Source organism: Enhydra lutris, unplaced genomic scaffold (genome assembly GCF_002288905.1).
Source record: "Enhydra lutris kenyoni isolate GAN:26980312 unplaced genomic scaffold, ASM228890v2 scaffoldscaffold55, whole genome shotgun sequence".
Taxonomy (NCBI): domain Eukaryota; kingdom Metazoa; phylum Chordata; class Mammalia; order Carnivora; family Mustelidae; genus Enhydra; species Enhydra lutris.
The window spans coordinates 5,943,841-5,966,317 of record NW_019154139.1 but is presented as its reverse complement, the minus strand read 5'-3'; the positions used below and the strand labels follow the sequence as shown (position 1 = coordinate 5,966,317).

Here is a 22,477-nt window from a genome sequence, read left to right as displayed (position 1 = left end):
GTGGCACAATCTCAGGCTTGCAGGGACACCACAGACAAGTCCCCTCAAACTGCAATTCATGTGAATGCCGGCTGAGTGCCACTTGCGTCACACCTCTCTCTCTCTGTCCTACCACCTAAAGGGCCCTTTTCCCCAATTGGCCGTGAAACGGCGTTCAACACATATGAGCACACAGACACACGTGACAGGACGTATAAACCAGACATATGTTCACACACGGGTACAAGGAAGACTTCTGTCAGCGTGCCATGTCCTCAGTACCCCACCAGGAGACCAAACCCTAGTACTAGCATCACAACAAGACAGGTGGGGAGTTTTTTTGGTTTTTGTTTTTTTTTCAGGTGGGGAGTTTTTTTGTTTTGCCTTTTTTAAAAAAAAGATTTTATCTATTTGACAGAGAGAGAGACAGGGAGGGAGAGAGAGCACGCCGAGCAGGGAGCCTGATGCGGGGCTCGATCCCAGGACCCCAGGTTCATGACCTGAGCCGAAAGCAGACGCTTAACTGACTGAGCCACCCAGGCACCCCTCAGGTGGGGAGTTTTAAAGATAAATTCAAGACAGTGACCGAAGCAGCAGTGAACAGTGTCAAGCATGACCGTCAGAAAAAGGCTCTTTCTAGAAGGAGCCCGCCTCTCAGGGGTTACTGGCATGCATCAGTCACTCTGCCCTACTGACTCAGGGCTTCCCGGATTCTCCTCCACCTCACTCGGTGTCCAGGGCGGCTTCACGTCAGCACTGCACCCCTGGAGCTGGGCCCGGCCGCCACCTGCCAACGACGCTTACCTCTGGTCTGCGGCATCCCTGGATGCTGACGTCCGCTGGGCCACATGGTGGGGACCGTCTGGGCCCATCTGACAGACTCACCTCCAAAATCGAAGTGACAGAAACTGATCTCTTCCGACAGCAGCGAGACAACGGCCTCTGTGAGGACAGATTACTGACACACAGTCCCAGTTGCCAGTCTTCCTCCGAGTCACAGTTAGAGGGAGTGACACCGAAACAGCTATCGGGCTAAATATCTTGCTTTCTCACAGCACCATGACTCTGTGAGACAGTCAGCTTTCGTTCTTTAGTCAGCGCAGTATTTTTTTTTCAGCGCAGTATTTTTAAAACGTGAATACTTTGTAATAAACTCAGTTGGACGCTGAGGCTGTTAGTCTCTGGAAAGAGCTGGTTTCAGGCACTTGTGAATCGGTTCTTCCAGCCCTGATGAAATGGAAATGGGGTGTTGTGATTTATAATAAGAAATATAGGGACGTCTGGGGGGCTCAGTCGGTTAAGTATCTGCCTTCAGCTTAGGTTGTGAACCCAGGGTCCTGGGATCGAGCTGGGATCCCTGCTCCTTGGGAAGCCTGCTTCTCCCTCTCCCACTCCCCCTGCTTGTGTTCCCCTCTCTTGTGTGTCTCTGTCAAATGAATAAATAAAATCTTTTAATTAAAAAAAAAAAAGAAAGAAATAGAGATTTGGTCTTTGTCCCTGTTCCTGTCACACAGTTCCTAAAACCCCTGTCCTTTCCTTTCCAAGAGCGACAGGGACCGCTTTTTGTTAGAATACTTAGTTTGGTCCCCCGTTCCTGAAATAGCCCCAGGTAGTAAAAGAGAAACAGGAGTCTTCTGTTATTCCTAACGAGCCCCTTTCAACCGAGCCAGTTTGTGCTGATGGCTGACCCGGTGGCTGGGGGCTCCCAGGTAGCCTGACTGGCTGCCAGGGGACCACGCGGGGATCAGAGGGTGGGCACTTCCAGCCGCTGCCCCCCAGCTCCTGGGGAGGAGGTGGGGCTAAAGGTTGAATCAATCATCGATGGCCAATGATTTAACCAACAGATGCCATATAATGAAACCTTCACAAATCTCGAATACGGACTTCAGAGAGCTTCCAGGCTGATCACCCCGGGGAGGCGCTGGGTGGGCGGTGTACCCAGGGAGGGAGCGGAAGCTCCCTACCCCTTCCCCCATACCTTGCCTCCTGCATCTCTTCCATCGGGCTGATCCGAGTTGCATCGTTCATGAGAAATGGGTAATCGAGCAGGTGAACGGTTTTCCTGAGTCCCGTGAGCCACTCTGGCCAAGGAATGAAGCCCTCGGGGGGGCTTGAGAAAGGTGGTGGGAACCTCCCACTTAGAGCAGGGAGGTCAGGAGTACAGGAGACAACCAGGATTGGCTTCTGAGGTTATGGGGATGCAGGGGCATGGGGGACAGCTCTGCGGGACTGGGCCCTTCCCCGGTGGGACCAGACGCCATCTCCAGGCAGATGGTATCAAAATGGAGAGAAATTGTGGACACCCAGCACCAGCCAGAGGAGCACAGAAGGGCTGGGTATGGGGAAAACCCCCACACGTCTGGTCTCAGAGGTACTGTGTGAGAGGGGAGGAGAAGCGGGGCATCTTTTCCTCATAAGAGACTCCTTAACCTTCCAAAGAAGTGCCTTTATTTACAGCGCTTAGGAAAGGGGGAAAAAGCTCTAGAAAAAGGAAAATTTCGGAACGGGCCCAGGTGCACTGAGTATCAGGTAGGGTCTGGCTCGCCGTCTTTCTCGGCGACTGGTGCTCACTTCCAGGTGGTGAGGACGGTTCTGCCCGAGTCTCGCGACCGGCCCCCCTTGGGCCCCAGCGACTGGCCCTGACGACTTCTCAGCTCTCGGTCAGCGCCATCGCCCTGTGCCAGCTCTTCGTCATAGCTGGAAACAGAGGGTCACCTTCAGGGTTTGGCAGAAGCGGCAGCAGCGCCGAGCACGGCCGATCCCGTAAATCCCACGTCGCCCAGGGAAGCAGCCTGCCCGCCCCCCAAGCCCCCCACATGCCTCCTGCCTGCCAGCCCACCAGACTGCCTGAGACTACAGAGCAGGCGGGTACAGACTTGCTAAATTACTCTGCGAACTGTTCCCGCTCCTGCCGTCGGCGTTTTCTAAAGGCTTCCTACCAGGTGTTAGTCGGCAGTGACCCCCAAGGAAACATGAGACACCAGGGAGGTGAGGGAGAGGACAGATGTCTGGGAAATACTCTTACACACAGCATCTGGGGGCAGGTATGACGGACCCACTTCAGACGGGGAACAAGGTGCGAATGACCCACCCAGGGGGAGGGGACCAGTACAGGGTGAGCAGGTCACCTCTGCAAGAAAGGCCAGATCGAGCACCCACCCGCTGAGGCCTCCCCTGCACTGGCCCACTAGCATTCACGCGCCAGACCTGTGCAGTGTGAAAGCATGGCCTGTGTAGGCCACAGAGCCTGGGCTTCTGCCTCAGAAAGGACGGAGCTAGAATCGCGGATGCCCCTGCCTGATTCGGACGTCTGGGTAGTCCCTGGCTTCTCTCGCCACAGTGAGCCCCTCCTAAGGGGTCCGCGAGGCTGGAGAAATGTCACTGCACCCCCTGTGGGGCCTGGCAGGTGCAGGCTCTGGTGATGGGGTCTCCTAATCCCCCGGTGACTTCCCATCACCCTCCTGACGGATCCCCACTTTCCATCTGACCCTGGGGAGAGGTTTACTCAGTGTCCGAAGGTCTGTGGGATCAAATAAATCCCAAGACTTCAGATTCTTAATTGGGGCCTTTTAACCCTGTGGATCAAGAGCACGAAAAACATTTCTGTTCCCTAGTAAACCTCCTTCCTAGGCGTCCTTTGGCGGCCACGCCCTGACTGAGGAGCCTCTGTCGTAAGTAGATGTTCGTGTCCAATGCGAAAGGTACGATGCTGCTCAATTAGGTTGCGTTAGCTGAATTTTGCTGACTTCTCGAAAAGGAGCTATTTCTGTTCTACATTTATTCCCAGAATCGGAATCCGCAAGCTGAGAGTAGTGTGGGGGAGAAGCTTCTGAAGCTGAAGAACATATTTGCTGCCTTGTGCTTCTGCTGGCAAATGGGGGGACGCAAGGGAAAGGCGAGGAGGAAGAAGGCCAGTTTGTTGACTGTTACCCACACAGCAGACACTGTGGGGTTTCCCTCTTCCAGAATGGGAATCAGGGCAACAACGGAGGGCCCTCCTCTCCCCTATCTCCTTAAGGAGAGATGATGCTGCAGGGAGGACTCCCCAGGGAGGTTCTGCCTGTGGGGGTCCCTCCCCACCCCAAGGACTGCTAGAGCCCCTGACTCCCCACTCACAGGTTAGCACTCCCCATTAGCACTCTGTTGCTGGTTCTGTGTCTCCATCGCTGACCTGAGGACTGCAGTGAACCCCGTCTGTCTGGCTCACAGTTCCCCCCAGCACCTCACTGCTGGGTGGGTGTGCAGGAAGAATGCACTGATGACTGGGGGGGGGGAGTGGGGGAAAGGACCACACAGGGCTCACCAGCCTTGCTGTGCCTGTGGCAAGCAGCGGGGCTCTGGGATGGGCTGTTCCCAGGGGTGCTGCTGGGATGGTCTCCTAGGGCCCCTTCTCATTCGAGCAGAATGACAAGGGGGTTGCAGTCACTGGCACGGTCCAGACAGTAGTGTTTTATTTTTTATTTTTTTATTTTTTAAAGATTTATTTATTGGGACGCCTGGGTGGTTCAGTTGGCATCTGCCTTCAGCTCAGGTCATGATCCCAGGGTCCTGGGGTTGAGCCCCACCCACATCAGGCTCCTTGCTCAGCGGGGAGCCTGCTTCTCCCTCTGCCTGCTGTTTCCCCTGCTTACATGCATGTTCTCTCTCTCTAACAAATCAATAAATAAAAGCTTAAAAAAAAAAGATCAGGGATGCCTGGTGGCTCAGTTGGTTAAGCGGCTGCCTTCAGCTCAGGTCACAATCTCAGGGCCTTGGGATCAAGTCCCACATCAGGCTCCTGTCTCAGTGGGGAGCCTGCTTCTCCCTCTCCCTCTGCCCCTGCTCATGTGCCCACTTCCTCTCTCTCCCTCTCCCTCTCTCTCTGTAAAATAAATAAAATCTTAAAAAAGAAAAAGATCAATTACCTTATTTAGAGAGGGAGAGAGTGAGTGGGGGGAGGGCCAGCGGGAGAGAGAGAATCTCAAGCAGACTCTGGGCTGAGCAGGGATCCCAATGTGGGGCTGGACCCTGCATCTCACGACCCTGAGATCGTGACCTGAGCAGAAGGCAGATGCTTAACGGACTGAGCCACCCAGGCGCGCCTGGACAGTAGGGCTTTAAAGGCTGTACAAGCGTATACCCAGCAGCTTCAGCCCTGGGCCCTGGAGGCTGCAGACACAGAAAGTCAGGCCACATGGCTTGAAGGCCAGGATGGCGATCAGGGCAACAAGAGCACCTACTTCTGGGGGCCAGCACCGGCAGCATGACCTCGGGCGGCTAACTGGCGCCGGGCTTCCTCCTCTTGTTTCTGGCACACTCTGGAGACCGCTGCGAGCCCCCCATGGGAGGCAGAGCACCAACGCGGTAGAAAGTCAGGGCCCTCTGTGCCCACGCAGCCGGCTACCGCTGCAGGAGGCCGTGGCTGGGAGTCAGCAACGGGCTTCCTGACCGTGAGGTCCTCTGAGCACTGGGGAGCAGGCCTGCGTGGAAGCGCCTGGATCGATCAGCTCTGCGCGGGTGCCCTCCTTACTCACAGGGGTGGGGGGATGCCGAGTGGGTTGGGGGGGGTCACCTTTTTGCTTTGTCAGCTAACAGCAACGAGGCTCGGACTCTGTCTTTAACCGGAAGTGGGGTGTCTGCCGCCCTCCCCCAACAGCCCCGGGGCTCCCGAGAGCCCGGCCTGCCGCCACGCTGGCTGAAGGAAAACTGATCCCTTCAGAACTCTCCGGTCACCTGCAAACCCCCGATTCCCCACCTCATCCTGGAAGGTCCTCTGCACCTTCCTGCGCTAAACCCCGGCTCTCCCTGAAGACACGGCTTCTCTGCCGCCCCTCCAGCGGGGGTGCTTTCCCTCGTACCCGTCATGCCCCTGGGTCTGGAGGGAGCCCCCCCACAAAGCCCCCCTCCCAGGTCAGCAGGATCCACCACGCGCCTTGTGCAGTTACCTGTAACCTAATTCCTTATGATTCAGGCCCCTGGCTCACAGTTCTTGGTCAGGGCAAGTGACCAGACAAGGGACCCCAATTCCCTGACCCATGGCACCCCTCCATGACCTCGTCCTCCGCCTCAGCTCAGGCCCGTTCCCACGGCTCCCGACCTTGTTGTGTCCAGTAACCGCAATCCCGCAAAGCCCAGATTGCAGACCCGCCCTCTGACCTCTGCCTCTTCTTCCCCTGCTCGCATCCCTGTGCCCCAAGCCCAGCAGCCCGCAAGCACCAGGACCTCCAATCCCCTCCCACTGCCCCCCACTGTCCTCCCCTCTCACCTTCCTCCCTGCCCGACAAGCCCCCAGTGCTGGCCACTCCCGCCCTCGGCTCACCCTGCACTTACCCACTTAACCACTGCCCGTGGCTGGAGAAAACCACACCCCATGCTGAGTGGTCACACTCGCAGCTCCCCACCACTGCCCCGGAGGCCCCACACTGCCCTTCTGAGCTGACCCTCCACCCTCCCCGATGCTGTGCGCATATGTCAAGGGCACGCACGGTGGAGACAGCGCCGTCAGCCGTGGGCTCTGGAGTCCAAGTCCCCACACCCATAACGCCCGCCCAGGATCGGCGTGCGGCACACGAGGTTCACTACAAATTTCTTCCTTTGTTTTCTTGAAACGTTAAATGTGCATTTTTACTTTTACAGAAAGACTAACGTGACCCTAACACATTTGCCCCTTCCATTTGGGGCACTGTTTCTTCTTTTCTCCAGCTCCCCTTCCAGACCTTGCAGCTCACACAGACAAGCGAACACGTGTCCCTCGCGCACCATTCTCTACAACGAGCTTTCCTCCCGCAGCCCCCCAGGCCCCACCAGAGCTCCTGGGCCATGTTCTCAGCGGTCACTCACTATCCCACAGTACGAACCAATGGTACATCACTCAACCACTGTCCCCTTGACAGGCTCTCACGCTGCTCCCACTCGCGGTCACCACCAATAGGCCACTGTACCTCTCCAAACCTTGTTTCCGCATGCGTGAGAGGGCGCTCATGACCACACTGACCTCAGGAGGTCTCTGGGGAAATGAAGCTCTGCACAATTTGGGGCATGTGGGCAGCCCTCAGCTGTCAGCAATCATCGTGAACATTCTCGCCTTCCCAACTCTGTGAGATCACTTGCAGGAGCCCCACTCAAGCGGGACACACTGAGGCTCGAAGAGCTGCAGAGAGTTCATCAGGGTCCCACAGCTCCAGGTGCTGGAGCCCAGGTGTGCGCCAGGGCTCTCTGCTCCACGGTGGCCCGGAGAAGGTAAGCCATAGAGCTCTCCTGCTCCCACCTGTTCCCACCTGCTCCCACCTGCCCCAGCGGCTCACGTGGTGCCCAGCAGGTGGCAAACATTTCATCACTATTGATCAGGCAAAAGACCGAGACAAAGCCCTAGTTTAAGACACGTTTTTCTGCTACAACACGACCTATCCTGTAACACGAATAATAAATGAAATACTTGGCCCAAGGCAAGTCCACACATGTATAGAAAATCCATGTTGGGCCGTGGCGCCCCTCAACCCAAAATGCACAAGGACAGCCGCCCAGTCTGCACACAGACTTACAGGATTTCGTAATTGCCGAGGACTTCCTTCGGGGGTGACTTGTTCCATTTACAGTCTGGAATCTCGCCGTTCGGGACCGCAATATTGAGAGTGTCGTTGATCAGGTTATACTTCAGGATTCGGTCATTGGCGGTGCTGGAGGTGAGAGACGGGGACGCGTTCACCTGGGAGAGGAAAGGAACCGCGTTCTTCACTGGGACGGCGACTCCTGCGGCGTGAACACATGCGCTGCTGAGGAAAACGCCAGCTACCACACACTTTGGGTCAAACTGTCATGTCATACTGTTCGTATCTAATATCCTCCAGTATTTCGTATAGGAAGCATTTTTGGATCTGCTTTCATTAGCTATTGGATGAAATATAAATAATATTGAAAACAGGCCAGGATTATGACTTGCAAATCACTTATCACACAAATAAAAATGTTAAGTGAAGGTGTGCCCAGGGGGGCTCAGTTGGTTAAGCGTCTACCTTTGGCTCAGATCGTGATCCCTTGCACTGTTGTACGTTAGCTACTCTGCTAGCAGCACAGAGACAGAGTCTGGCTGTTTGGGAGAAACTGGATTCTAAAATCTTTAGAGAAAATGATGGGGTGCCTGGGTGGCTCAGTTGTTAAGCGTCTGCCTTCGGCTCAGGTCATGATCCATTGTCCTGGGATCAAGCCCCACATCGGGCTCCCTGCTCAGTGAGGAGCCTGCTTCTCCCTCTCTAGCTCTCCTGCACTTGTGCTCTCTCTTTCGCCATCTCTCTCTCTGTCAAATAAACAAAATCTTTTTAAAAAAAATGTCAAGTGACTGTAGATCACAAATACAACTTCCGTGTCTACCTGTGTGATGAGCTCTGTCTCAAGTATTGAAAGCCCCCCCCAACCCCTAGCTTTGCTGGAAATCAGTGAACCAGATCACCCTGACCAAGCAGCATCGTGGGGTTGGAGTAAAAAGTAATGCCCCCCCTTTGAGTAATCTCTGTACTCAACATGGGGCTCGAACTCAAGACCCCGAGATCAAGAGTCGGATTCTCTACCCACCGACTGAGCCATCCAGGTGTCCCAGGGGGCCCCTTTTTGGCGAAGGGAATAATTAAGTCACCAACAAAGCAATATTCTGCCAAATTAGGAACCCATCTGAAAGACAGAAAGTTAGTCCCATAAGGTCCCTGAGCTGCTAAGCAATGTCAAACGGCCACAGGTTAAAATGCACTTACTGTGTGGAGAGACCCACAGGACCTCAGTTACGACCTACTTACTCTTACTTTAGGCACGGCTGTAACGCTCTTGGTTAGCTGTTCCCTCAGGCCGCAGGAGAGCGGAGCAGCAAGTCTGCAAGTGGTCAGGTTTCTCCCGAACACCCAGACTCTGTCTCTGAGCCGCCAGCAGAGTGGCGAACAGACAACAGTGAAAGGGACTGTACAAACCTCAGGCGCCCTTGGAATTACTATGCTCCCATACCAGAACGCCAAGATTATCATAAGTATGCTAAATTAAGGTCTGTTATTACGTTACAGTGTTATTCACAATTACGATCTAGCTCGTCAAGGAAAGCTTGACTTCCGTTCAAGTTACTTTTTTTTTAATGGAAAAAAAAATGCTCCATAGCACAATGGGTTGCACAGTGGACTTTGAAAATGGAAAAAGAGAACACAGAAACATTTCGTATGTGCACCTGCAAATCCCTCTCTATCTCTACGTATATCTCCATGCAAGCCCAACCCCTCCCCACCCTGCCCAACAGTTTTGGCAGATAACAAGTAACCTGGAAAATACTGTTCCGGAACAGTTTGCTCTCTGATAAGGCGGCTCTCCCAGCAGCTTCCTGTAAGGGCTCCCACTGCACTTCCCTACAAGGGACCACTCACTATGACCTCCTTTTGAGACTCAACTTTCCTGGACTGAGCTAAAGGACGTGAGCCATCTAGCTTGGCCGGTGCTCAGAGGCACACACAAGGAGACGAACCAACGGAACAGACGGCCCTCGTTCTCATAGCGTGTGTCCCCTGAGCCCCAAGCCCCTCTCTCTGGCCACAGAGCAAAGCAGGGCAACCCCAGCAAGGCAGGCTCTGGGCCTCAGGTGCGTCCGCCAGCGCCCAAGGCGGCTGAGGCAAGCATCGCCCAGGCCTGTCGCCAGGGAAACGATGCGTGCCCCGAGGCCAGCCACAGCCACAGTCGTGCACGCCGTGAAAGAGGACGAGGGATCCACTCCCAAAGTATGCCTCAGCGACAGGAAGATAACATCCCTTATCTCTGGCCGGTAGGCTACCGCCTCCCACAGGCTTCCGGGTCTGGGAGCTCCTTTCCTGAATAGCAACAATGTCCTCATGAGGACAGGACAGGGCCTCCAGGGCACGACGTGTCCGGAAGCACCCGGGAGCACCACGGCGCTGAGCTCGGCTGAGTGATCCGGGCTCAGTGCCAAGAGATGGGGAGTGGCTCCCTGTCCACCTGCAAGCTTGTGGCGCCTGCGCACCGTCCCGTTCCACCTCCTCAGCTGCATTGGCCCGGGGTGCCCAGAGGCTCCAGGGTGAGACGGGCAGAGGCAGCCGCTGGGGCTGCAGCCGCAAGGTTACCTCAATCAACCAGGGCTTCAGCTTGTCATCGATGATGATGTCGTACCCGTAGCACTCGAAGCAGTGTTTGTCGTTGTTCATCACCGGCTGCAAGAGAGGGAGCGGCTTGCGTGGTGGCCCCAGGGGGCCTGGCTGACAACACCACCAGAGAGGCCACAGGCGGTGGGGCCTCATGACCTCCTGGCGGTGCTGGGTGCAGGAGTCTCAGTGCCAAGGCGGCGCGCCTTCCTCCACCCCCAGGGCTACCCTCCCTCCCTGCCAGTTCCTCCCCCTCCTCGGCTCAGACTCGGAAACTGCACTCAACCGACGACAGGCGACATCCCGAAGCAATCACGGGGGTCTCCCGGCCTCACTCATCTGAGGCCTGATCTGAGCAGCGGCGTCTCTGTCCGCGCAGGACTGTCCCCGGAGCGGACACAAGTCCGGCTCCACAGCCGGCACACAGAGTTTTCGGCCTGTGCAGTCTCTCATCGCAAACACATGGACGCTATCCACCAGGCTGCCAGGCCCTTCTCGGGCCCTTAAGGATGCGGGGTGCCCGGTCATGAACCTCTGCTCTCCGTGACAAGAGTCAATGCATTTACTGCTGAATTTTGGATTTTCTTTTTAATGTTCAATTCTACTTCATAAACTGGTCTCCGGGTACATCAGAAACCTTGCTGGCCGCTCACAGTGCAGATTCCCAGGCCCAGCCCCGCCTGCCTGGATCAAAACCTGTGGGAAGGCCCAGCAAGCAGCTACGTCTGGGGACCCTCGTGCACCCCACAGTGACAGCAGCACACAGACATGACAGCAAGGCCTTTTTAAGCCTTAGTGGGTGTGTTGGCTCTACTTTGAACACTGGACTTAGAACTCAAACTCCTGAGGGGAGACAGGCCAGTCCAGCCTGACCCTCTGGAGGAAAACCAGGCGGGGGGCGGGGGGCAGTGGAGAATCGGGGGCTGATTTTTCAGGGGAGTCAGTGGAACTGCATCTCCCCGGAGAGCTTGGGGTGCGACCCCCCAGCCACTACCCACACCACTGTCCCAGCAGCCTCTGCAGGACAGGAAGTTGCTAACTCTCCAACCCCCCACCCCGCTGTCTCCCAGTTCCACAGAGAAGGCCTCCGAGGCTCTGAGGAGGGCATCCACTCTGCACAGGATCTGCTGTCTAGTCCCCGGGCCAGGCCGAGTGCCCTCAGGTCCCACAGCCATGGGGCAGTCTGTTGGGGGCCCCCTCGGCAGGCCTGGGCCCCAATGCCTGTCCCTGCACGTCCATGCTCCGGGGCTGAGCCTCCATTTCACTATGAGTCACAGGTGCCGAGCATCTGGGAGCCACACGTGAAGCTCTGAACACAGCGGCCCAGTGCCGGTGGCCCGGGGTCGACTCCTTTCCCTTTCCCTCAAAAACATGCCCGTCTGCTTTGAACAGTAAAACAAGACACAAAAACCACAAACCAGCCAACAAACAACAGACTTGAGGCAACAAACAGAGAGGCGGTGTCCGGATGCCCACGACGTCACAGAGCCGGAGGCCTAAACACGGGGAGGCCACCGCGAGGCCACCCCTGACCGTCCGCTCACGCCGAAGTACGCCTCCTGCATCCACGGGCCCAGGGGAGCTGCCGGGAACCCAGCAGGACTCATCCGGCCCCTGGCGTGCCCCACGCAGCACCTCACTGGAAGCTGGGCCCGAAGCCGCCTCGGCCTCCAGCAGACACATGCACACAAGGGAGGCGAGCCCGTAAAGACAAATCTTTGTGGCAAGAAAACAAGCATCCCCCACTGCCGGCACCTGGCGGCTCTCTGCTCACAGGCCCCGCCCAGTGCCCCCCGGCTGGCCACCCACCGCCATGGCCCAGCACCCACCGCCACGGCCTTTAGCGACTGCACGATGATCCAGTGGATCTCGTCGAACAGCTTGCCAGTCACCTCCTTGCCGCGGGTGCTCTCCAGGTACAGCCGCAGGTTGCTCACGGTCCACTTGCCCCCGTGGATGTGGTTATAGTCTTCCTGGTGACAGCAAAGGGCACAGTGTCCCAGGCCATGCATCCTGAGAAATCTAGCACCTGCTCGTCCCCCTAGAACATGTGCTGGGGCCCCCTATATGGGGATGCTTTATTTTTTAATTTTTATTTTATTTTATTTTTAAAGATTTTATATATTTATTTGAAAGAGAGAGAGAGAGAGCACGAGAAGGGGGTGGGTCAGAGGGAGAAGCAGACTCCCTGCCAAGCAGGGAGCCCGACGTGGGACACGATCCCGGGACTCCAGAATCATGACCCAGGCTGAAGGTAGTTGCCCAAACAGCCGAGCCACCCAGGCACCCTGGGTATGTTTTAAACTACTCACCTCTAGTAGTTAACACTCACGATTAGTAATCCACGCCTTGTGGTACATGCTGCAGAGTGCCACCCAGACCCCAAGTTCAAGCCCAGACACTCTTCTGGCAGAAACCCTCTCTGGGAGCCACCCGTGGCTAACGGAAGCAGCCCAGTGCAGGGTCCCTTAGTCCCTGATCCATCGTGGGTGGCTCTGCGGGATGGCCCAGTTCCAGGCATCCCGCAGCAGCTGCGTCCCAGCTCGACCCTCCCTCCGCCCTGTCTGGACTCCCCCCGCCAATGCTGCCCCAGCAGATCCCCTGTGCACTCATCTCTACCTGCAAGTCTACTTCTAGAGAAGCCGCACACCAGCACTGGGCACTATGGTCCAAGAGCACCACCCACGTGACTCCTCACGATGTCCAATCCGTGGGTAAGAGCCTCGGGGTCAGAGGGCTTATGTGCCGCCCCGAGCTTCCACCCAGGCCGTGAGGCAGCTAGCACCGAGCCCGGCTTTCTCACCCTCATCCACTGCTCTTTCCATGCCTCTGACCCCAAACACTGACTCTCTACCCAAGGCTCTCTTTTGGAGACAAAAAGCTAGAAAACCCTGAAGTACATCAGGAGGTTATGAGACCAGGTTTCATTTCCCTAAGTATAAAGATGAGAAGGGGGGACAAGGGGTGCCTGGGGGGGCTCAGTCGGTGAAGTGCCTGTCTTCGGCTCGGGTCATGATCCTGGGGTCCTGGGATCGAGGCCCGCACTGGGCTCCCTGCTCAGTGGGGAGACTGCTTCTCCGTCTCCCTTGCCCTCCACTCATGCGCTCTCACTCACAAAAATAAATAAATATTTTAAAAGTTCTAGAGGTATAAAGTATCTACAACAAAACACTGCCTTACACACGTAAGGCGTAGATATAAAGAGCAGGGAACGTCTCCTGCTTTATGAACATCAGGAACATTATTTTATCAGATTTATTTCAGAACACTTAATCAGTCAATCTGCAAACACTGCCCACGTCCAGGTGCACGCCTCCTCTTTCCATCCCCTTCTCTGCCTGCTGGATCCATCTGCCTCCTGTTGGGCCTCCCACCCACACGCCTGCACCCCTACCCCAGCCCCAAGGCCTCCCTTGTCATCGGTCCTTTGCCATCTGCCTCCCCTGCTCTCCCTTGAACTTCTGAGGGCAGGGATGCCCATTTGCGGTCTCTGACCCAGGCACCGGGCTGTGCTCTGCACCCCGGGATGCCCGTGGGTGCACTCGACGGACAGCTTGAGCATTTCGGTGTCTGGTACCACATCTGCCCTTCACGCAAAGTCTAAATGAGAGCGATGCGAGGCTGCTACTCAGTAATGAAACTCAAAGTTTCATTTTATCAAACTCACTTTCTCACATTCGCAAGCAAAGCATTTACAAATAGAACCTCTGGCACATTGCTGAGATGCTAAGCTAACAGGCCTGCCCTCTGCTCTCTCCTTCCGTGGATTAAAAAAAAAAAAAAATGGTTTCTGTTCATTATTGGTGAAGTGACTCAGCTGACTGGTGTCCTGAGAAGGCCCATCGAATCGGGCCCTCCCAATGTCACTGTGGCTCCCCAGCGCCCACACTCCCCCGCCCCAGCAGCTTAGGCAGCCAATGTGCTCAGGAACACCCAGTGGACTTAGGTAGGCGCTGTCATGTCCCAGCCCACACCCAGACCTCGCTAATGTGCTACTTGGCGACGAAGGGCCTGATGTCACTGCTCAGCTTTCTCCAAATGGCTGACCAGTTCTGTGCCACGTTCCACAAGACTCATCTTCCTAATTTTTACAAATAAGGTTCTGGCCAAGCCATCCTTGCTCCTCTAACCTTGAACGTGTGACAGTGGTGCTCACCAGTCTGCTCTCAGGGGGCCCTGCTCGGCAGTGAATCAGGGTCCGCTTTACCCACAAGACCGGCGAGGCCCTCAGTAAATGGTGACCAGCAACGTAATACCAGGGGTCCTGCTGGCAGATAAGGTGCCCCAGGGAGGCCGGGGTGACTTGCCCAGTCACACGGAGGGTAAGGGATGGACAGGGGATGGAGCCCAGACTGGTCTGACCAAACCTTTCAGTAGGTTCTCCAAAAAAGCTTGTTTTCTATCAACACTTACCCTCTTTCCACTCAAATAACATTAAAAAAGGACCTAGGTACAAGGCTTCCAATCAAGCAAGATCCAAACAGAAGAATCTCTCATAAGGAAATGAGACCTTCCGACCATTTTTGTCAGGACCCGAGGAAAGGCCCAAAGTCCACACAGAACCTGCGTCCTGCGTCCCGGCCCTCGCTGACCTCACCAGGTACCCCTCACTCCGCCACCCATGCTCTGGGGGTTCCGGCCACCCTGACCTGCTCACAGCCCCTGCAGTGCTCCTTCCTGCCACGGGGCCCGGCCCACGCCGTCCCCTCCGCCCGAACACCCTTTCCCGACCTGGGTCAGCCCCGCTCACACGGCGGTCTCTGCTCGGACACCACTCCACTGCTGCACGGAGGGCTTCTCCGGCCCCCTGGACGAGGGACCCCTTCATCCCAAGCTCTTCTAGACGTGCATTCTCTGGTCTCAGAGCGCACATCTCCGTTCATGATTACGCAGTCCTCGACACCCATCTCCCCCTGACAGGCCCAGGCTCCTTCAGGAGGGACTAAGCGAGTTTCTGCCCATCGGTGTAGCCCGGGCGCTCAGCACGGGACCAACCGAGACAGGCACTCAGCGAGTCATGTGCCCCCTCCCACCACTCCACGAGGGAGGGATGTCACCGCCTTTTATAAATGAGAAACCCACGCTAGGCTCGGAGACTCAGCTTGTCCCCAGGTCACGGGACCAAAAAGGCAGGGCTTGACCTCGGGCCTTTCTTTCTCCGTGAGCCCCAAACCCGAGGCTGTGCCAGAGCGTCTGGAATTCCACTCCTGCGGCCACCTGCCTCTCTGGCAAATAGAAAGAAACCCACACAATGGGCCCATTTCCTCCAGCTCGAGAGAGGGACGCGCTTACCCCGTGTTTCTGAATGGCGACGTTGGTGAGATGAACGAACATGTTGTCTAGCTCGCTGGTGCTCGGCGTGTACTTCACGGTGCAGAAGCGGCAGAATCCGAGCTTATACCTACGTGGGAAGGGAGACTACGTCAACACTCTGAGGAGAAGCATCAGGAAAATACAAGGCTTTGGGGCGCCTGGGTGGCTCAGTCGGTGAAGCATCTGCCTTCGGCCCGGGTCATGCTCTCGGGATCCTGGGGTCGGGCTCCCTGCTCAGCGGGGAGTCTGCTTCTCCCTCTCCCTCTGACCCTCCCCTGCGCCTGCACTTTTCTCTCTCTCAAATAAATAAAACCTTAAAAATATATGTATATAGAATACTTTGTTCCCTTCGAAGAGCCCGTTTTTGGTTTTAAGCCTTTTAATTTTTTTATTGCTATTATTTTGGGGGGGTTTTAAGCTTTTTTAACCAAGAAGAGCTCCTTTTTTATTTTCTATTGTTCTTTTTAATAACCGTCCTACTAAGATATAATTCACATGGCACAGAACTCCTTCACCTAGCTAGAGCACACAGCTCAGTGGTTCTTGGTACCCTCAGAGGTGCGCGACAATCACCACTCGATTTCCCATGTTCGTCGCCCCACAGAGAAAGCCTGGGACCGTTAGCAGTCACTCCCCAAGCCAGGGCTGGGCCAACGCCGAGCTGCCTTCTGTCTCTGAGGAGCGGCCTACCCTGGAGGGTCAAAGCTCCAGGCAAAACGCTGGTGGCCCTTACATGTAGCAGCGCAGCGGGCGGTACGTGGACACCAGGACATACAAGCGGAGGTCAAACTTCCTCCCGCCAATGAGCAGCGGGTTGTTGATGTAGAGGGAGATCACGTAGGCCTCCTTGGTAGACTGAGTCACGAACCTGAACGTGTCAGAGAAGGTCAAAGTTAGATGCAAAGACCAAAGGTTGGTAACAAGCCTGTGCCACTCATTAAGTGAGAGGCTGGTATGTCGGGGAGAAAACGGGGTCAGGTGGATCCATGGAAGAGCCCCCGAGCCTGTGCCCTGCCCCCAGAGGACAATGCCAGCAGCCCCTGGAGCCCACCAGGGACGTGCTCCCTGGACCCGACCCACGAGGGGGTCAGCAGTGTGCACTAGGACTTAAATTCTCTGCACGAGGAGAAGGTGACCCTGTCACTCCTGAGAACCCTGACAGTGAGCCACCAGCCCCCAGGAGAGGATCACTGTCCAGCACTGACGAGCAGGTCAGGACCCTCAGAGACTAGGGGAGGCCCAGGCAAAAAACTGGTACCCTCAGTTCCAAGGAGCCCTCAAACCCCGGGCAGAGAGCTGACCTGACACAGCCTAGCGCCACCCCCACTGACGGCACACCCTCCCATGTGCCTCGCACGGGTTCACCTGTTCCATCCCCATCTTGTCCCCACGGGGGTGGTGCTGTTGGTGTCCGCCGTCTACCCGGATGAGGCATTTAAGCGTCTACCGAGACAAAACGTACTCAGTAAGTGTAGACAGGGATTTGAAGCCACGTACGCTGGGCCCAGATCTTAAGCGGATACTTTACTACCTCAGAAGTCCAGGACTGAGTGGGTCTCACAGAAACTTCCAGAACAAAGAACAGCCCACAAGGGTCCCGGCTCCTGGGACCGTATGCTGGCTCACACACTACTTCCCTTTGCAACTTGCCTCAGGTGGGATCCTACAATCAATCACACGACGGCAGCCACGGAACCCTGCTGTGGTGCCTGCCATGTGGCGAACGCCATACACCTACAGAAGCAAGCAAGGGTCCCCAGCTGCCGGGCAAGACTGACCAGGTGGCCCGGAACTCCCAACTCGGAAGCCCCCGGGATGGGTGGGCCCTGCACTCACGAAGACGTCTTGCTGTCCCGGGACCACTTTTTGATCTGCGAGAGCTTGTTGATCAGAAAGATGCCCTTCCCCTGGGCTTTGCCGCAAGGTTTCATGATCCAGGTGCTGGAGGGGCTCTTCCTGAACTCTTCCACGAACAGGTTGTAGTCGGCGGGCAGCATGTAGGTGACCGGAACAAAGTCTGAAAGGGGAAGCAGAGGGGACAGCAGTGGGTGAGCCAGCCCAACGTGCCCACGGGCAGGGACACATGGCCCCTGCCTTTTCTGCGGCTGCTTCACGCCCCCGCCACTCCGCCCCCCCCAGCCAGGATCATAAGGACAAGCCCCCTGCCATTCAATTCCTGCAGGATAACCTTATCACCTCTGTGCTAAGCCCTTCACAAACCTTTAATCCCCACAGCCCCCTGTGGGCTAGGTCCTGTTATCATTCCCATTTACCAAATGAGGAAACTGAGGCCCAGTGAGATGTCAGAGGGTCATCTAATTTTCCTGGGTAGTAGAGGGATTCTGAAACTATCCCACAGTCCAGCTTTTACCACCGGACCGGAACAGGGACGCATCTCTCCCTGGGAACCACCAGATGCAGCGATGAGCCTCATTACAAAATGCAGCTTGCCGCTTGGAACAGGCTTCCCGCCACCTGCGTGCCATGGTCTCGCGCTCCTGCACGGGCACCGCGTTCCCAAGATGCTCCCAGAAACACAGATCCCAACATGAGCCCCCGCCCTGCCATTTTGGAGACGTGGAATGAAAGAGGTGCCCAGCCCAGCCAGCACGGGCATGTCCCCGTCTTGGTACCCGGTGTCACTAGGGAACTCAGGGATTTGTTTCAAACCTGGGGCCAGCGAGAAAGGCACAAACCCAGATAGAGGTATTTCCCATTTTCGTCTTTTTCTGCTAGAGGGCTCCCTTCCTTCTCCAGCTCCTTCCTGTATCTTTTAATATTCTTCACCATCAGGTCCTTCCGGGTCAGCTCGTAGTGGTTCGGAAAATGGTTCACTATTTGATCGTCTGAGAGCCGATAGCCAGTTTCAACACTAAAAACGTTCCGGATGGTTTGTACACTCATCCTATAAGGGAAGCACAGAAGGGGCGTGCGGGGCACAAGCTCAGAGCGGGTCCACGTGGGGGCAGGGCTCGTCAAAGCTGGTGACGTTCCCCCCACCCCCGGCATGCGGGCCAGGAGACGCCCGGCCCAGTGCCGCACAGGGTGGGGTCCAGTGACCGGCTGGGCCCGGAGCTGTTGTGGGGCAGGGGGGCTGTTCTCAGGCTCGTGGTGGACGGTTTCACTCTGCAGCGCAGAGGAGATGGTCCTAAATGCTCGTGGGTTCCAGGTCCCCTGACTGTGGATGCCAACCCGATGAAAGGACCTCCCCCAGACTCTGAAATCAGCAAAATCATTTACCCAGTATTTTCACCCAATGTCAAGAAGGACAGGGACCGTTTTAAATCAGAATCACAGGGTGATTTGAGGGCCCTGGGTCAGTACTTCGTGTTCATACAGAGACCTCTGATGGGCCAGAACTTGGATGAAATGAGGACGGGTGAAAGACAAAGGGATTCCTTCTAATCTTCTAAGACAGCCAGTCTCCCTGCCACTCTCTCCGCCCTCCTTGCCCCACAGAGACACAGGGAGGGAGCGGGAAGGGCAGGACCGGCCCTCACTCTGGAACCACGGCCAGGGGCGAGGCGGGCTGTCTGTCAGTGGCTTGTCGCTCCTGGCCCCAATCCACCCCACCGGGCCCAGGCACCAACTACAGAGGGCTTCCAGCACCCAAAGCATTTCTCTTGATTCTACGATCATGGGAATAATGGGAGTTTTAAAACGTTTTAGGAGGGGGGCGCCTGGGTGGCTCAGTGGGTTAAGCCGCTGCCTTCGGCTCAGGTCATGATCTCAGGGTCCTGGGATCGAGCCCCGCATCGGGCTCTCTGCTCAGCAGGGAGGCTGCTTCCTCCTCTCTCTTTACCTGCCTCTCTGCCTGCTTGTGATCTCTCTCTGTCAAATAAATAAATAAAAATCTTTAAAAAAAAAAAAATAAATAAATAAAACATTTTAGGAGGGAAGAGCTCGACCACATGCAAAAGCAGAGAAAAGTGCAGAGAGCCCTATTACTGGCGTCGCGGCTGCGGCCGGAGGCCAGCCTTGCTGTGGTCCTACCCCACCCACGCCCCACAGCGCCGACTTACTTGGGAGCGATTTCCAGACACAGCATCCCACCCAAAATATTCCAGTCGGCATCTCTAATCGCTAAGGGCTCTTTTTTATATTATACTATATCCTACTTGATACTGTTATCTTAACTAAAAACAGTCATTTCTGGTATCATCAAATATTCATTGGTGCTCACCCTTCCTTAGCTGTCTGAGGAATCTTACTTACAGCTTGTGCAAAGAGCCAGGCTCTTCTCTCTCCCGTGGCTCTTGCCCTCTGTCTTCTCCCTCCTTTCTTCCTATGCTATTGATTTGTTGAAGACCCTGAGTCACCCGTCCTCCAGGGGAGCTCCAGGGGTCCTCCCACGTTCCTTACTCAGCATGGCTGCGCGGGTGTCCCCTCCCTCCCTCCTGGTCCCCTCCCACATGCTGCCTGTAAATCAGGAGTCGGACTGCAGACTGGGGAGCTGCGGGTCAATCTGGGGGCACATCTGCATTTGGACCGGCCACGTTTAAGTGCTCATCAGTCCTGTGGTTAGTGGCTCCCATACAGGGCAAGCCCAGACCCTTACGTCATTAAGGGAGGCAAAATGGGTGTGTTTCTACACTGTCATTTCTCCTTCGTGTGTTAGCAGGAATATTTCTACAAGAAGTTCCCCTTCATCAACAGTTTGGATACTCAAAACATAGTTCATACAGAAAAGACGAACAAAATGTTTGTTTCTTTCCCTTTACCAGTTTGCAAAATACTGAGCTGTTTCCCTACCATCCTCAGGTCAGGTGATGGATAAGATATATCCTGGGTATCCAATACTGAAAAGCAAATGGCCCTGTGTTAGCAACTTAAGACAATATCCACTAAATCCCATCTCGAGGTTTTGGGGACCAAGATGTGGGCCGGGGGGGTGGGGGGGCACCTGGGTGGCTCAGTTGTTAACCGTCTGCCTTCGGCTCACATCATGATCCCAGGGTCCTGGGATCGAGTCCCACATCGGGTTCCGTGCTCAGCAGGAAGCCTGCTTCTCCCTCTCCCACCTCCCCCTGCTTATATTCCGTCTCTCACTGTCTCTCTGTCAAATAAATAAATAAAATCTTAAAAAAAAAAAAAAAAGACTCGGGGCGGGGCTCAGTAGAGGGTGCTTCTGCTCCCTATAGCCCTGACTGGGGCCACTTGGAGGACACTCGGGGTGTTCAGTGTATGATCCGACCTGGAATATCCAAGAAGGCTTCGTTCCTGCCTGGCACCTTGGCGGGCATGGCTACAACCGCCCCACACAAGCCTTATACATGGCTTCTCCATCAAGATGGTCCCAGAAGTCAGGCTTGTCCCGTGGCAGCTCGGGGCTCCCGCCGAGAGTTCCCATAAAGGAAGTGGAAGCTGCTAGTTTCTTAAGGCCTGGGCCCAGACACGTCTCACTCTGGCTTTGCTCTGGCCGAACATGTGGCAGAGGCGGTGGTGTGCCACTTGGAGACCAGCCCTGAAAGGCCTGCAGAGCTTCTAGCCTCCCTCCTGGCCCCTCGCCACCTCAGGAGAGCAAGCCCCCACTCGCCGGCCGCAGGGACGGGAGAGCTGTGTGGAGAGAAGCCGCTGTGCTCCTCGCCCAGGGCAGCCAAGAACAGACGAGCCCCAGCTGACCTCCCCCAGGGGACCGCAGATGCACGGGGGAGCCCAGGCAGGATCAGCTCTAAAAGTACCACTGAGCCAAACCTATAAATGCTATCAAATGGTTGTTCCGAGCCCGTTTTGTGCTGTCTCGTTACACCCAGCAGTTTGGCCCTCAGACAGCTCATGCACTTGCTCTGGGATAGCCGCGCTTCCGTGCTCCTCCTGCTTCCTGCCTGTGCACAAGCTGTGATCTCACTGTCCTCATATTCGTTGTTACACAATTTTCCTAACTGCTTTAGAACTGTCAGTTGTTTTATTTTTTGGTAACGTTTCTTTTTTTTTTTTTTGTAATAAAGATTTTATTTATTTATTTGACAGAGAGAGAGATCACAAGTAGGCAGAGAGGCAGGCGGGGGTGGGCGTGGGGAAGCAGGCCCCCCGCCGAGCAGACAGCCCAATGCAGGCTCGATCCCAGGACCCTGAGACCACGACCTGAGCTGAAGGCAGAGGCTTTAACCCACTGAGCCACCCAGGCGCCCCTGTTACTTGCTTTATTTTTTTTTTATTTTTTTTTTTAAAGATTTTATTTATTTATTTGACAGAGAGAAATCACAAGTAGGCAGAGAGGCAGGCAGAGAGAGAGGAGGAAGCAGGCTCCCTGCTGAGCAGAAAGCCCGATGTGGGGCTTGAACCCAGGACCTGGGATCATGACCTGAGCCAAAGGCAGCGGCTTAACCCACTGAGCCACCCAGGCGCCCCCCCTGTTACTTGCTTTAATGGCTGCGCCATAATCCACCTGCTTAACATGGGTACCTTTCCCTATAACCATTTAACATTTCGCTGATGTCGATGTTTTACCCTAACCCATTGTTAAGACTTAATGGGACGCTTAGTGCTTAAAACAGGAGCTCTGAGGAGTTCAAATATCCAAAGTGACACAGTTCTACTCTTTTCTTTCTCTCTCGCTAAGACTAGCTCCAAAATGCTTCTCATGTGGCGTGAAGAAGGGAAGGGAGACGTTCTGCACCCTCCCAAGCGTTGATTAATCACTGAGAGAAGCAGAAAGGACTGAGGGCTGGCTGAGCCCATGGCACGGAGCCGTGGGACACTAAAGCAGTAAGTTCAAAACACTTTTTTTTAATGACATTTCAAGATTTTATTTATTTGAGGGAGAGAGAGAGTGTGTGAGCGAGCGCAAGTCGGGGGCAGGGGCAGAGCAAGAAGCAGACTCTCCACTGAGCAAGGAGCCCAACCAGGGGCTCGATCCCAGGACCCTAAGATCATGACCTGAGCCAAAGGCAGACGCTTAAAACTGAGCCACCCAGGCGCCCTACAAAATGCTCTTACTCAGCCTTTCTTTCAGAGCTCCTCTGGAAGCAGGGCTCTGCCTGTTACTTCCTTCTGCCTCAGAGAAGAATATAAGTGTGACGCCAAAGCACGCACGGCCGCTGCATTTCTCTACAAATGCTCTCTCTGCTGGCATTCCGTGCTCG

At 55.4% G+C, this 22,477-nt stretch overlaps 1 protein-coding gene across 3 annotated transcripts in view; it reads right to left on the bottom strand.

The window, feature by feature from the left end:
* Positions 1-2,373: 2,373 nt before the first annotated feature.
* LOC111157543 (tubulin tyrosine ligase like 1) overlaps positions 2,374-22,477 on the bottom strand; it is a 31,067-nt gene continuing 10,963 nt past the window's right edge. For all 3 annotated transcript variants that reach the window (XM_022519047.1, XM_022519045.1, XM_022519046.1), the window contains 8 exons: positions 18,089-18,297; positions 17,229-17,409; positions 16,126-16,260; positions 15,372-15,480; positions 11,909-12,052; positions 10,062-10,148; positions 7,500-7,663; positions 2,374-2,676 (listed from right to left, as the gene is read on the bottom strand). In XM_022519047.1, coding sequence (XP_022374755.1) covers positions 2,547-2,676; positions 7,500-7,663; positions 10,062-10,148; positions 11,909-12,052; positions 15,372-15,480; positions 16,126-16,260; positions 17,229-17,409; positions 18,089-18,297 — 1,159 coding nt within the window. In that variant the 3' untranslated portion in view covers positions 2,374-2,546. The remainder of the gene's footprint in view (positions 2,677-7,499; positions 7,664-10,061; positions 10,149-11,908; positions 12,053-15,371; positions 15,481-16,125; positions 16,261-17,228; positions 17,410-18,088; positions 18,298-22,477) is intronic.